Source organism: Nansenia antarctica, assembly GCF_963989245.1.
Source record: "Nansenia antarctica genome assembly, chromosome: 18".
NCBI classification, from domain to species: Eukaryota; Metazoa; Chordata; class Actinopteri; order Argentiniformes; family Microstomatidae; genus Nansenia; species Nansenia antarctica.
Genome location: NC_137691.1, coordinates 12581757 through 12595594, shown reverse-complemented (window position 1 = coordinate 12595594; position 13838 = coordinate 12581757). Strand labels below are relative to the sequence as shown.

General features: G+C 45.9%; 2 protein-coding genes across 2 annotated transcripts in view; one reads left to right on the top strand and one right to left on the bottom strand.

The window, feature by feature from the left end:
• Nucleotides 1-1923: 1923 nt before the first annotated feature.
• On the bottom strand, nucleotides 1924-3734 carry gpx1b (glutathione peroxidase 1b). Its single transcript, XM_080548411.1, has 3 exons — nucleotides 3596-3734; nucleotides 3369-3511; nucleotides 1924-2670 (listed from the first exon to the last, which is right to left on the bottom strand). Exons 1-3 carry the CDS (start codon nucleotides 3669-3671, stop codon nucleotides 2320-2322), a joined length of 570 nt encoding a protein of 189 aa, XP_080404537.1. The 5' UTR covers nucleotides 3672-3734; the 3' UTR covers nucleotides 1924-2319.
• Nucleotides 3735-5817: 2083 nt separating this feature from the next.
• Nucleotides 5818-13838, top strand: part of fancd2 (FA complementation group D2) — a gene marked incomplete at both ends in the record, with an annotated part of 26970 nt that continues 18949 nt past the window's right edge. Inside the window, 18 exons of the mRNA XM_080547921.1 lie at nucleotides 5818-5890; nucleotides 5992-6135; nucleotides 6250-6317; nucleotides 6419-6525; nucleotides 6681-6732; nucleotides 7104-7156; nucleotides 7265-7343; nucleotides 7496-7620; nucleotides 7793-7880; nucleotides 8221-8325; nucleotides 8652-8746; nucleotides 9000-9099; nucleotides 9702-9737; nucleotides 10080-10229; nucleotides 10486-10620; nucleotides 10835-10966; nucleotides 11239-11328; nucleotides 12907-13071. Of these exons, the coding sequence (XP_080404047.1) occupies nucleotides 5818-5890; nucleotides 5992-6135; nucleotides 6250-6317; nucleotides 6419-6525; nucleotides 6681-6732; nucleotides 7104-7156; nucleotides 7265-7343; nucleotides 7496-7620; nucleotides 7793-7880; nucleotides 8221-8325; nucleotides 8652-8746; nucleotides 9000-9099; nucleotides 9702-9737; nucleotides 10080-10229; nucleotides 10486-10620; nucleotides 10835-10966; nucleotides 11239-11328; nucleotides 12907-13071 (1797 nt within the window). The remainder of the gene's footprint in view (nucleotides 5891-5991; nucleotides 6136-6249; nucleotides 6318-6418; nucleotides 6526-6680; nucleotides 6733-7103; nucleotides 7157-7264; nucleotides 7344-7495; nucleotides 7621-7792; nucleotides 7881-8220; nucleotides 8326-8651; nucleotides 8747-8999; nucleotides 9100-9701; nucleotides 9738-10079; nucleotides 10230-10485; nucleotides 10621-10834; nucleotides 10967-11238; nucleotides 11329-12906; nucleotides 13072-13838) is intronic.

The window sequence follows — 13838 nt, the reverse complement described above, 5'->3', positions numbered from 1 at the left end:
GATTTCATTGTCTTATCTCCTTTTGTCGCATCTGGAAATAATGAATATGTATGTTACGTGGGAAGGCCCCCCCAGCCTAGAAGCCCCTGACCACTCATACATTTCCAGATCTTTTAATACGGCTGTCCTTTTTAGCATATTTGATTGCTGCCTGAGTGGACCCCCTCCCTGGATCACCTGCAATGGCTTGTCTGTATTAGTCATGTACAGTATTGCAGCTCTGCATTGAAATGGCTTTTTTTTTTCTCCCGTTCTCTATCTTCCAAGCACACTGAGTGAAGCGAAATTAGACCTGTATGAAAGCGGTGCAAAGATTTTAAAACTTGAAATTGCGGCTGTTCATGATGAGACATCGAGTCAGTTCTCTTTAAGAGAGTCTAGACATCAATAACGTGACAGCGTCCTCAGTGTCTTTACTAGGGTGGGTGCAGGCATCTGCAGCCATTTTTTGTTTCCCCCTCAAATGGACTCCACCAACTACACAGCTGTTTAATAAAAAGACATTACGGTGACGTCTCGCTGGTCAATGGGAAACGTTTGATGGTGTAAGGACACATACAAATCAATCTGCTTCTGTTCTGGAAGTTGCTCGCTAGCTCTATGTAGCTCTAAGGTCTCCCAGAGCACTGCTAGTACCTAGTAACAGCTGATGAGATGGTGTAGAGGGCTGTGGAGGACGTAACTATCCAATGACCTTACGTGGTGTTTGAAATCCTCGTCTCAGACTTCCTACAGATTCACTACCCTACAGTAGGATGTTACTCTGCTGCCAAGGGGTCTTTTCAAGGTCGATCCAACATACCAGTAACTACTTCATGGACACAATTCCCGTAAGATAAATTATTGCTCTGTGGCACTGGCATTTGTCTTGTGCTTTTTACATGTGGCACGACAGCATGTAAATGTCTTTGAGGGGCTGCAAATGTCCTATTTGCTGGGCGACCCCTCTGTGATTATGCCCTCCTGAGATGAGTACATTGATTGATATATATCCATATTTATGCCAATGAATAGAAAAGCTTTACATCATATCTGTAATATTATTCTATAGTGAGTGAAAAAGACATCCAGCTGTCCAAATCAGATTTTATTTGAAGTTAAAAACGCTTTTCTTTAAATTCCTCACACTGAAAGCAACTTGCCCATTTCAGCTTCAATTTGCTGTCAAATATATTGAATAGATGTAAATAATCACACTATTTCCAAATAGGTACATAACTGTGTTCTAATATTTATCATATTGCCAATATCTGCAATATTTGTTTTTAATGGAGAATTATTTGGATTGAGAATACAATAAAGACTGGAAGCCTAAAAAAAGGATGTCTTGTTTGGACTAGTTGCTTTTCAAAAGAGCTTTGAATTGGGGGAAAAATAAAAGGTTTTCCACCATCATTATGTCTTGTGATAAATATAGTACCAATGAACAGATGCTGTTTTTAAAGCACGCTTCAGGCTATATTTCCTTCATGTGCAGATGAACTGTGGAAAGTTCAACTGGAATGAACTGTTATCAGGAATGTGTGTGTATACACCATAATGTGTGTCTCCGACTTTGCACTGGAGTTCAAAGTCTGCTTCCTGCCTATATCTATCCCTGGTCCTGAGAGCTTAGTCTTGGTAACAGGATTAAACACCCCCGTTTGTGTGAAGTGGCCACTTGTTTATAGGCCAGCCCCAATGAAAGGTGCAGAGTGGAATACGCTATTCACTGTATAACTTGAATATGACTATGATCATTTTAAATTTGACTACAGCATTGTCTGTCAAAATGACTTACACTTCCTGGTCATACTACTCTTGCATTGTTCTGTGGAACCCCTTCTCTTTCAACATAGTACAATAGCTCATGTTGCCACACCTACTTACGGTACTTCCTCATTTCTTCCTTGTGTGTAAACGACAAAAAAGACACAATTTTACTATAAAACATTTATTAGTCCAAAAGACACATCACATCAGTGCTCGACTGAGCCCAATGCAACCGTTAGGTAAAGGCTTTTACACTTCATCAGACATCCCCCTCACAAAAGGCTTGGTTTCAAAGGATTCCTTCATTTAGTAAAAGTTCAGAACACAGAGGCATTCAGAACAGAAGAGCACAGCTGCTGTTGAAAAGGTAATGGGTATCACACACAGAGACTTGGCATCGTAGGAGCAGAGACTAGGCTATATTGTGAGCTGTTGAAAGTCCAGTGATTTGCTTGTGTGATTAAAGGACATTATTTTATGTTGAAAGGCCACCACAGTTCTTAAATTGCCATTGGGTTTCCACTCCCGCATGCCTGCCTCTGTGTGAAGACTACCAGGACGGTTTAGCTAGTTTGCCAGGTTGAGAAGCTTCTTGATGTCTCCCTCAATACCGCTGGTCAGGAATCTCCTGCTGTATCTCTTGAAAGGCTCTCCATCTGGCCCGATAAGAAACTTCTCGAAATTCCAGCAAATGTCATTCCTGCAGACAGGGCTCCAGATGATGCACTTGGGGTCACCCATGAGGGCCATGGGCTCGTCACTTGGGAAGGGGAGCTTCTCCTTCAGGTACAGGAACAGGGGGTCTGCGTTCTTCCCGTTCACATCCACCTTCTCGAGGAGCTGGAATTTAGGCTCGAAGCCATTACCCGGACGGACGTACTTCAAGGACATTAGGATCTCTTCATTAGAACAGTTTTCCTGCATATTAGAGGGATCAGGGAGGATGTTATTGTAAAATCATATGCACAGTAATACTGAGTGAACTGGGTGACCTTTCGACTAATAAATGATTACACAGCCATGATGAATTAAAGTGGTAGTTCGCTCAACATCTCAAGTTTGTCTGACATTTTCAGACCTAAAAGTTGTATAATGGTATTATGAATCCATGGTACCTCGGTACATTGCCCTATAACTGGATCTGAAGTGAATTGAGGACTTCAGCAACATCATTTAGCAAGAAGACCCTGATTAAGATCTGCACACAGGCAACAGCCAAAAAAAGACCAGAACTTAGTGCAGCAGAACTGTCACTGCAACCTGGCCGGTTTGGCTGAATTATGAATGACCTAACCAGACCAGTGTGAGTGTGCCAGAGCCAGATAGAGTTATGTTTGAGAATATGAACATTTCGTGAGCTTAGAATGATAAGGTTCTATCTCCGTTTAGGGCAGTTCAGAGATATTGAGCGTCAAAGTTTTTACATTCCATTATGTTCTGTGAGATGGAACCTTTGTATTTTATGAATTACTAACTCAAAAATGTCCAACATTTAAAAAATAACACCACACAGGCATTAATAAACACCTAATGGATCAGATTATGTAAAAAAAAAATCGATTTTGACAAAAATGGAGATAGAACCCTATCATTCTAACGTCACGATTTCTACTTGCCTGATGTCCGAACTGATTGCAGGGCACCCCCAGAACGACCAGGCCCTTGGCGGCGTACCGCTGGTGGAGCTCGTTCATCTGGGTGTAATCCCTGGTGGTGGTGCCTCAGAGGGAGGCCACGTTCTCCACCAGCACCACCTTACCTATGGAGATAGATATGAAATGAGATTCACTATACTATTGACAGTGTGTATGTATTTATGATATAAATCTATCTCCATATTTACCCTGCAGAGAGGAGAAGTTAAACGCGTCTCCGTTCAGGAGCTTCGCAGACATCTCGTAGAACTTCTTCCCAGACATGATTATTACTGCGGTGGGTGGATGGATCGGTGGATGTCGCCTTATCGTCTAACAGAAACTATCTATGCGATGACGGGAGAGCAGTGTTGGAGGATTTATACCTGTTGCGAAAAATGGGAGGGAAATGGGGGAGGTACTTATCTTATCTTATCGGGTGGAGATTTCCGAGCATTTTTTTTCCAGAGACAGTCAAAAAATGTGACATAAAACGAATTGTGTTCAACTCTCACTTGTGACATTATGTAGCCTACTGTATGTATATATAACAGTGTGTATGAAGAAGATAATATTAGGGCAAGATCATATGAGTTAATTCGAGAGAGACAAATATGAGCGTGGTTATATTGTTTAGTTTAAGCAGGTCTTTTGTCTATCGCAAGAGAAGTTTTGAGACACCCCCTAGCCTAAAATGGGAGGGAAATGGGGGAGGCACTTATCTTAACTTATCTGGTGGAGATTTTTCCCCCCAGGGACAGTCAAAAAAGTGACATAAAACGAATTGTGTTAAACTCTCACTTGTGGCATTATGTAGCCTACTGTATATATACATATATACATACATACATACATACATATACATGTGTATGAAGAAGATACTATTAGGGCAAGATAATATAATGTTTAGTTTAAGCAGGTCTTTGTCTATCGCCACTGACATGGTCTAGAAGTTTTGAGACACCCCCTAACCTACGCAGTGCATAAACCCTGGCGCGGGAAGCTCGAGCTGCTATGGAGACCAACAGAACAGCACAGTGACAGAACCTTTCTAACTTCTTTAATTAACAGTTCAGAGACACAACCTCGTTTAGTTTAGCTAACAGAAACCCAACTCAAACATCAAACATCTGTGAAATACAGAGCCTTGTTATCTAAGTTACGTTTGAGGTAAGTAGCTGACAAGTACGTGTGGTCTATAGATTGATAGATTGTGGGTAAAGCTAGCTAGCGAAAATGCAACCCTGACTAAATCTGGCCAATAACATGAATATCACGTCTTAAACTGAGAAATGATGGCCAAGTGAACGCAAACGTGCCTATATGTTAGTGTCAGGCATTAGAAACATGTGTTGTTATCATTTCCAGCTGTATATTAGTTCGTCTGTCCAAAACCCCTTTCACACATACGAGCCTTCCCAGTATATTAAAAGCCTTGGCTTTTAGCCGTCTCGCTGCTAAGCTAACTCTGAGGTAAACTAACTGGAAAGCTTTTACAATAAGGTTCTATCTCCATTTTTGTCAAAATTTGAGTTTTTTTACATAATCTGATCCATTAGGTGTTTATTAATGCCTGTGTGGTGTTATTTTTAAAATGTTGACATTTTTGAGTTAGTAATTCATAAAATACAAAGGTTCCATCTCACAAAACATAATGGAATGTAAAAACTTTGACGCTCAATATCTCTGAACTGCCCTAAACGGAGATAGAACCTTATCATTCTAAACGGAGATAGAACCTTATCATTCTAAACGGAGATAGAACCTTCTAATTCTAAACGGAGATAGAACCTTCTCATTCTAAACGGAGATAGAACCTTATCATTCTAAACGGAGATAGAACCTTCTCATTCTAAACGGAGATAGAACCTTCTCATTCTAAACGGAGATAGAACCTTCTCATTCTAAACGGAGATAGAACCTTCTCATTCTAAACGGAGATAGAACCTTCTCATTCTAAACGGAGATAGAACCTTCTCATTCTAAACGGAGATAGAACCTTATCATTCTAAACGGAGATAGAACCTTATCATTCTAAGCTCACGAGTTGTGTACGCGATTTACGTGGGAGATTCACTCAGGCAATTACCCTGGTCAGGACCTTGTGTGATTCCATGTCATTCAAGATTCAAGATTGCTTTATTGTCTGTCACGGTCACAGAGTGACAGAAATTCTCCTTTGACAGGCTTTGTGCAGTTCATGAATACGGTTTCCACATTAAAAACACACATAGGTCACATACATACAATAAAAACAGACAGATATAACAGTGTTTATAAAATGTAGTGCCTATTTAAAAAGTCCAGTCATTTAAAAATAATAGTAAAAAAAACAGTATTATGATTTAAAAAGCTAAAATGTTTACCGGGAAGGCTTAGGTGTGAACAGAAGCCTGAACATTGCCTGGTCCGTCTGGACTGTCACCGAGAGATGATGCGCAAGAAGAGACGCTCCTCGACCTCTGTGGATAAAGGCCAAAGCGCCCCACCACCAGACGTGTCAAGTAAGGCATAGCCATCAACTGTGTTTCACAACATATCATATAACATGTATTTCATCCATACCCTAATAGTTAGGGCTGTCCCTCCCTATCCTCTCCCTCAGAATCCAAGAAGACTAGGACCTCTGGTCGTACTCAGTCCAAGTCTGCTCCAGTCCAGGAAGACCCCAGCTATGACTCTGTTTTTGGACAGTTTGTGAGAGAGGCTGGTATTGTCTTGAGACAGGGCAGCACATTCAACGAGATTGGTAAGTGAGACCACCCCCCACCCTCTACAGCTGCTCTGAGACATGTACAGTGTTTATGAAAGGGGTGATGGATGGATATTGCAAACATTTCTGTTGTTATTTTTTCCCCTCAAGTCGTGGATCAAGTGGTTTTCCAAAAAAAGCTCCAGCTAAGACTACGAAAGAGTCCCAGATACCCCGGTGTATGTATTAAGACTACTTCCAGACTGAAACATTTATATTGCCCCAAAAGTCTCTAACAGAGTAATGTGTAACGGAAGTACTACTTCTCTTCATCTAACAGATCGTCCAGGAGTTCATCACAGGACTGGAGTCTCACATCGAGGACCCTGAGAGTTTCAGGAACTGTCTCCTGCCTTGTGTCCCGCGGGTGTCCGATGGGGACCCCAGGTAACTATGAAGAACCCCAAGAGCCCGATAACCTCAGACTCTCGTTGTGGGGTCTGTGGATTCCTCCAAAAAACAATGTCATTTTGAAGGAAACACTATGAAGTCATTAGGATATGATTGAATGAAACCTCCATTGTTTCCTGTCTGTGGTGCAGGTCAATTCAGGAGAGTCTGCTGCGCATGCTGCTGGGGATTGAGATGCTGCAGGTAGGACTTCTTTTTAAATTTTTATTTATTTATGACTTAGTTTTTTTGGGAGAGCATCAATTGTGAATACCACATTGATAAAAAGTAAAAAAGGTATACCCTCTATAAAAAAGACAAATGACAATACTAAACACCAAAACAGCATATAAAGACTAACAAAAACGAAAATAGCACAACCATAAACAGACATGAATAAAAAAAATAAAAACAACCAAACAAAACCCATCAGTCAGGTGATCTATATGCAGATAGGACTTCTATGGAAAAGCACCTAGTGAGTCGTGAATGAAATGTGGTACGGGTGTCTGCATCTGTCCTCCCCTGGATGTGACCTGACCCTGAATTCCACATTCCTTTTTTCCTCTTTGTAGACTTTGATCATGAACACCTTGTTTGAGAAACTTCCTGAATTCATGTTCGATGGGTAAGTGTTTTTTTTGTTTGAACGTTTTATGTCATATACGTCAGTACGTAGTCGTTTTTGGGTAGGTTTCCTTGTAAACTCTAAACTTTGTTTCCCTATCGTCCCTAGTGCTGCAGAGGATGGACTCAATATCCCTCATGTCATCGTCAACCAGTTCAAGTTGTTAGACAGAGTCATGGACAGCAAGGTACTCTCACCTCAAAGACAACATATCTTTAGAGGGTGTTCCCTAAATCCATACCTGAGTCATGTAATCTGTATGCCCTCATTACGTAGCAGACAGGGCTCACGAGTCTTTCTCTTCTGACCTCTGACCTCCCCCTGCCCCTGTCATTACAGGACCTAGCAGGTAAGCTGATGCAGCTGGTTTCCGTGGCACCCGTGGAGATCCAGCGTGACATCATCACCAGTCTGCCTGAGATACTGGAGGACTCCCAGCATGGCGACATCGCCAGGGAGCTCAAGTGAGTGGAGTCCTTGGCAGCCACAGTCTGTGGTGCTAACGTGATCTCATAGAGGAGCTCTGTGAGGAGGAGTAGGCGTAGGAGTATCTGTTTTAACTTTGTAGCTTCTCTCTCTCTCTCTTTCTCTCTGTTTTAACTCATGTCTTCTCTCTTTCTCTCATCACCGCTGTAGCTCCTTGCTCCAGCAAGACACCCAGCTTACTGTGCCCATCCTGGACGCTCTCCCTAGCTTGAACCTGAGTTCATCTCTGTTAACTGAGGTAGCCTCCTAGACACACAGACACACACACACACACACACCCACATCTCCTCTATCGGGAGCTTTTGTTGTCGTGCCAGTAAGGCTAGAGTTACACAGTGCACAGTCTTAGTCTTTAACATGTTCAATCATTCATAGTCACAGGGTTCACTGACTGAAGGTGTACTTTACTCGTGACAGAACCTGTCCTTTTAATGATTGTGATATCTCTGTAATTAACCTTATCCTTAACGGAGGCTCTGATAACCACTAGTAATACCTCAAATAGCCTTTTGGCCTCCACCTGCCTTGAGAGTGGGGGGGGGGGCACTGGCTATGTCCTGATGCCACTGTTGTTTCAGGTGCGCAGGGCTGTCATGGCAACCCTGTCTGCCGTACAGCTGGAGGACTTACCTGTGGTGGTGAAGTTCATCCTACACTCTATCTCCGCCTCCGACGCCTATGAGGTCAGAGACAGCCCGTGTCGTGTCAGCACCGCCTTCGTCACGCCTTTGTCATGTCTTTTTTTGATGACGCTAATAAGGTGAAGTCGCACTGTACTGTGTATCGAGTGAAACTTAAAAAAACATTAGTCATCAGCACATAGCTACAGTACATAGATCCAGATAGCGTGCCAGGCAACTTATTCACGATGAGGTTTGCAGGATGAGGTTTTGTCACAGACTACCATCCACGGGGTCACAGACCACCATCCAGGGGGTGAACGGTGAGATGTTGTTGGGGATGTCACTGAGTGGTGCTGGGTGTCCTCTCTCTCTCTCTCTGGGGCCAGGTGGTACGTGACCTGCGTAAGAAGCTGGAGCTGTGTGTCCTCGAGCCCGTGCTGCAGGCCTCCCAGAGCCGCAGGAAGGACAAGGGGACCACAGGGTGAGCCACTCCCAACGCTGTCTGTCTGTCTGTCTGTACATGCAGGCATTCGACCATGTGATATTCTCTCCTGGTTCCTGCAATGCCACAGACAATCCTGCAGGCTTTTTGTCCCAGCTCAGCAGTGATGGCACTAGACTGGAACAACTGGCTCTCCAGGACCAGGAATGAGTATCACTGCTCTAATGATTCCTCAAGGCAAGACCAGGCCACTAGTCTCCAGCTTATGTTGACCTCTTGTTTGGGGATCCAGGTCCTCGACCTCCACAGCAGCCAGCAGCGTCGCCTTGGTGCTGGATGTCATCAAGTCAGCCGTGCGCTTCCAGAAGACCATATCAGAGGCCTGGCTCAAGGTAGGGAGAGGCCTGGCTCAAGGTAGGGGAGGCTTGGCTCAAGGTAGGCAAGGACAGGACGGAGAGGTGTATAGATGGGGTGGCTGTGGCGCAGGAGGTAGAGCCGCCATCTAACGGTCGCAACGTCGGTGGTTCGAACCACGATGTCGAGGTGTCCTTGGGCAAGACACTGAACCCCAAATTGCTCCCAAGGAGTGGGCCGGCGCCTTGCAATGGTAGCTTGCCGCCATTGGCGTGTGAATGAGAGGCTATTGTGAAGCGCTTTGGAATAAGGCACTGTATAAGTCAGTCCGTAGATGAGAGCAGTCATATGTCATCCTCTCTGTCATCAGAATGCCCGCACCCCAAAATGCCAAATTGGAAAAACTAGTGTCACCATGCCTAAAAGCTGCTACTTTGAGTTTTGCTATTAAATTGGCGAAGACCTCCGAATTTGAATTGACCGCTAGCCAAACTAAAGGGACTGTTTTCACCTAAAAAGGGGCGGGGGCATGACGCAAGGGCAAAATACCCAGATGAGCTGCTCTCATCTATACAGTACAAAACGACAACAACCGGTGTATTCTCCCCCCTAATGTGACTCTACCTCCGTCTCTCTGCAGGTCATAGAGAGTGTCGACACGCCAGAGGACCACAAGGTAAACCTCACATGTGACTGACTGCTCCTCCTGGTTCTATCTCACACCTGACTGACTGCTCCTTCTGGTTCTACCTCACGCCTGACTTGACTGCTCCTTCTGGTTCTCTCTGTTTCTAACCTGACGAGGTCGGGGTTCGAACTTCGAACCCGGCTCTCCCCCACGTGGAAGGCGTCTACCCTTAATGCCGAAAGGACATCCTCAAGGGGGGACACTTTCTAGGCGTTTCTAGGTCTCAGGCTTGGGCTACCTCATCACAGGAGCGTGCCTCCGAACCCCCTCCGCTACGCTGATAACACAGGGGTTGTTGTGTCTTGTTGTCTCGCTGCTGTGTGGCGTCAGGTCCTGGACCTGCTGGTGCTCTTCATCCTCCACGACGCCTCCAACGCCAACCACAGCCGGCGGGGGGCCGAGAGGCTGCTGAGGGTGAAGGTGAAAGGAGGACAGGTCCTGGAGGCCCTGCTGCAGAAGACCTTCAGGGGCTACCCACAGGTGGGACAGCAGCCTAACCCTTCCTCTGCTGGACACCTACAGGAGAGAGAGGAGGACGCTAGGACTGTCATATGGAACGTGCATGACAATGTCAATATGGTGCAGTTGTGGTTACTGTTTGAATCGTTTGTTGATGGTGTGTGTGTGTCTGTGTGTCTGTGTGTGTGTGTGTGTGTGTGAGTGTGTGCGGGCTTGCGTGCGTGGGCGTGGGTACGTGCGCGTGTGTGTGTGTGCTTGTGCGCGTGTGTGTGTGTAGGTCATGCGGGGGTACTTCCCCTCCATCCTGACCCTGGCCCAGAGCCTGCTGCGCTCCCCAGACCCCTGCCACGTTCCCTTCGGAGTGCACATGTACAGGCACTCATTCACTGCCTTTGACTCCTACTGCCAGCAGGTGGGTTGTGTGTGTGTGTGTGTGTGTGTGTGTGTGTGTGTGTCGTGTGTGGGTGGGTGAGTGTCATTTTGGAACAGCGTGTGTGTGTGTGTGTCTGTGTGCATGAGAGAGAGAGTGAGATCATCCTTTCCATATTTTGAGAATCAATATCGCCTTGTGACATTGAGCCTGCCTGACAAGTCAATGTGTGTGTGGTCCTCTGTGTGTGGTGTAGGAGGTGGTGGGCTCTCTGGTGACCCACGTGTGTAGTGGTGTGGGGGGGGAGGTGGACGTGGCCCTGGAGCTGCTGTGTGGCCTGGTGAAGGACAAACCCTCTGAGATGGCCCTCTATGCCGTCTTCGTCAAGGTGAGGAGTGTGACCCAAACAGAGTCCAGAGAACCACAACCAGTCATTCAGCGCAATTCTATCCATCCATAGGGGTTAGGGTATCCGATTAGGATGTCCGATTTCTTTTGTCATTATACATTTTTCACTTCATTTATCTTTTTATTGGAAGAAGCAAATATAAGCATGTAAAAAAAAAAAACACACACCGTCTATTTCTTACGCCCGAGTGTGCCACGTGCAGTGAGAGCTGCCCTCCAATGGGGTCGGTTTAAATACTGGTGTGTTTGCAGGGAATCCTGGACTACATGGACAACCTGAGTCCCCAGCAGATCCGTAGGCTCTTCTACCTGCTCAGCGCCCTGGCCTCAGCGCACATCCAGGTGAGGACCAGGAGCAGGGCATCCAGGGGGGGGGTCTTATAGGTCCCATCCCATAACCCATCACTGCCTCATTTTAAGTACCCCTGCTCCACTACCCCCGCTATCCCTCACCTCCGCTCTTCCTCACCCCTACCTCCTCCGTCTCTCTCCCCTCTCTCTGACTGTTAGTATTTTTATACATCTGTATTTGCCAGTGTTTTATTGTTTTATTGTTTTATTGTTTATTGTATTACTTAACCTTGTTTTATTTCTAGCTTCCCCCCCCCCCCCCCCCCCCCCCCCCCCCCCCAAAGAGCCATTGCTTTTTGGTCAGGCTGCATTTGCAAATAAGAATGTGTTCTTACATGTTTGCCTGGTTAAATAAAGGTTAAAAAAAAATAAAAATAAAAATATATATGGTGCCTTACAACCAACCATACTCTTTTTCTCTTCATCTCTGTTTTTTTTTCATCCTGACATTTGCAGTCCTTCATAGAGGGTCTCTTTTCTTCTTCTTCTTCTTCTTCTTCTTCTTCTTCTTCTTCTTCTTTTTCTTCTTTTTCTTCTTTTTCTTCTTTTTCTTCTTTTTCTTTTTCTTCTTCTTCTTTTTCTTCTTCTTCTTCTTCTTTTTCTTCTTCTTCTTTTTCTTCTTCTTCTTCTTCTTCTATCCCGGTTGTCCCTGCTGTCTTTTTTTTTCATGTCTCCCCCCCAACACATTTCTGGTTATTATTCCCGGGCAGAGAGGTTTAGTGAGGTTTGAGGAGTTGTAGTGTAGACGTGGTGGTTGGGTTTTAGAACGATGCGGTTCAGGTGTGTGTCTGGGGCTCGACAGTGGAGGAAGTCTTTTTAGCGGTGGTGTCAGCAGGTGGGTCATAGCAAGGAGAGCTGCAGCCTCATGGATGAACAAGGTCTCTGTAGGGGAGCTTCCTCCACTAGGTGGATGAGAGGTGGTTTTTACGACGCTCACCCTGTTCTACCAGTGCTACGTTGCATAACAAAAGACTCTGGCCAAACAAGGGGTCTGGAACTCTGGATACTACACCTGCAAATCTTTCACAATGCTTTGATACAGATCTGACTTTGATCCCAGTCTGCTAGCTTGCGGGGTGGCCTCACCAAGCCGGTTCTTCTTGCTGTTGAAACGCGAAGAACTGGTTGGAGATTAGGCACCGGCTCCCAACTTGGGGTGGCTGTGGCGCAGGAGGTAGAGCCGGCGTCTAATGATCGCAAGGGAGGCAGATCGGCGGTTCGTACCCCGGCTGGCCATGTGTGGAAGTGTCCTTGGGCAAGACACTGAACCCTAGCTTGCTGCCGCTTGCGTGGTAGCTTAGTTACCGCTATTGGTGTGTGAAAGTGTGTGTGAATGGGTGAATGAGAGGCCGTTGTAAAGCGCTTTGGAATAAGGCGCTATATAAGTGCAGTCTATTTACCAATACCCTGCATAAACCTCCCATAGAGCATCTACAGCTGGGGGCTAGTGCTGACTTTGTCGCATCTATTGTCGTTGTGCTAGTGTGTTTCTGTGTGGAATTGTGCCAATAAAGCCTTTTTTTTCTTTAGAACTCAAATGATCTCTCTCTCTCTCGGCCCTCTCCTCAGGATGACATGCACATATTGATCCGTAAGCAGCTCCGCAGCACGGTGGCCAAGTACAAGCGCATCGGCATCATCGGTGCCGTGATGGTGGTGGGCAGCATGGGCGCGGCCAGGAAGGTGGTGAAGGACTCTCAGGGCAGCACGCTACCCAAGGACACCTACGAACAGGTGACTGCTACAGACAGCTGACACCTACAGACAGGTGACTGCTACAGACAGGTGACACCTACAGACAGGTGACTGCTACTGACAGGTGACACCTACAGACAGGTGACACCTACAGACAGGTGACACCTACAGACAGGTGACTGCTACTGACAGGTGACTGCTACAGACAGGTGACACCTACAGACAGGTGACTGCTACAGACAGGTGACTGCTACAGACAGGTGACACCTACAGACAGGTGACACCTACAGACAGGTGACTGCTACAGACAGGTGACACCTACAGACAGGTGACTGCTACAGACAGGTGACACCTACAGACAGGTGACTGCTACAGACAGGTGACACCTACAGACAGGTGACACCTACAGACAGGTGACACCTACAGACAGGTGACACCTACAGACAGGTGACACCTACAGACAGGTGACTGCTACAGACAGGTGACTGCTACAGACAGGTGACTGCTACAGACAGGTGACTGCTACTGACAGGTGACACCTACAGACAGGTGACACCTACAGACAGGTGACTGCTACAGACAGGTGACACCTACAGACAGGTGACTGCTACAGACAGGTGACACCTACAGACAGGTGACTGCTACTGAAAGGTGACACCTACAGACAGGTGACTGCTACAGACAGGTGACACCTACAGACAGGTGACTGCTACAGACAGGTGACACCTACAGACAGGTGACTGCTACTGACAGGTGACTGCTACTGACTGGATGACCGCAGAACAGACACACATCATCATGCCTGG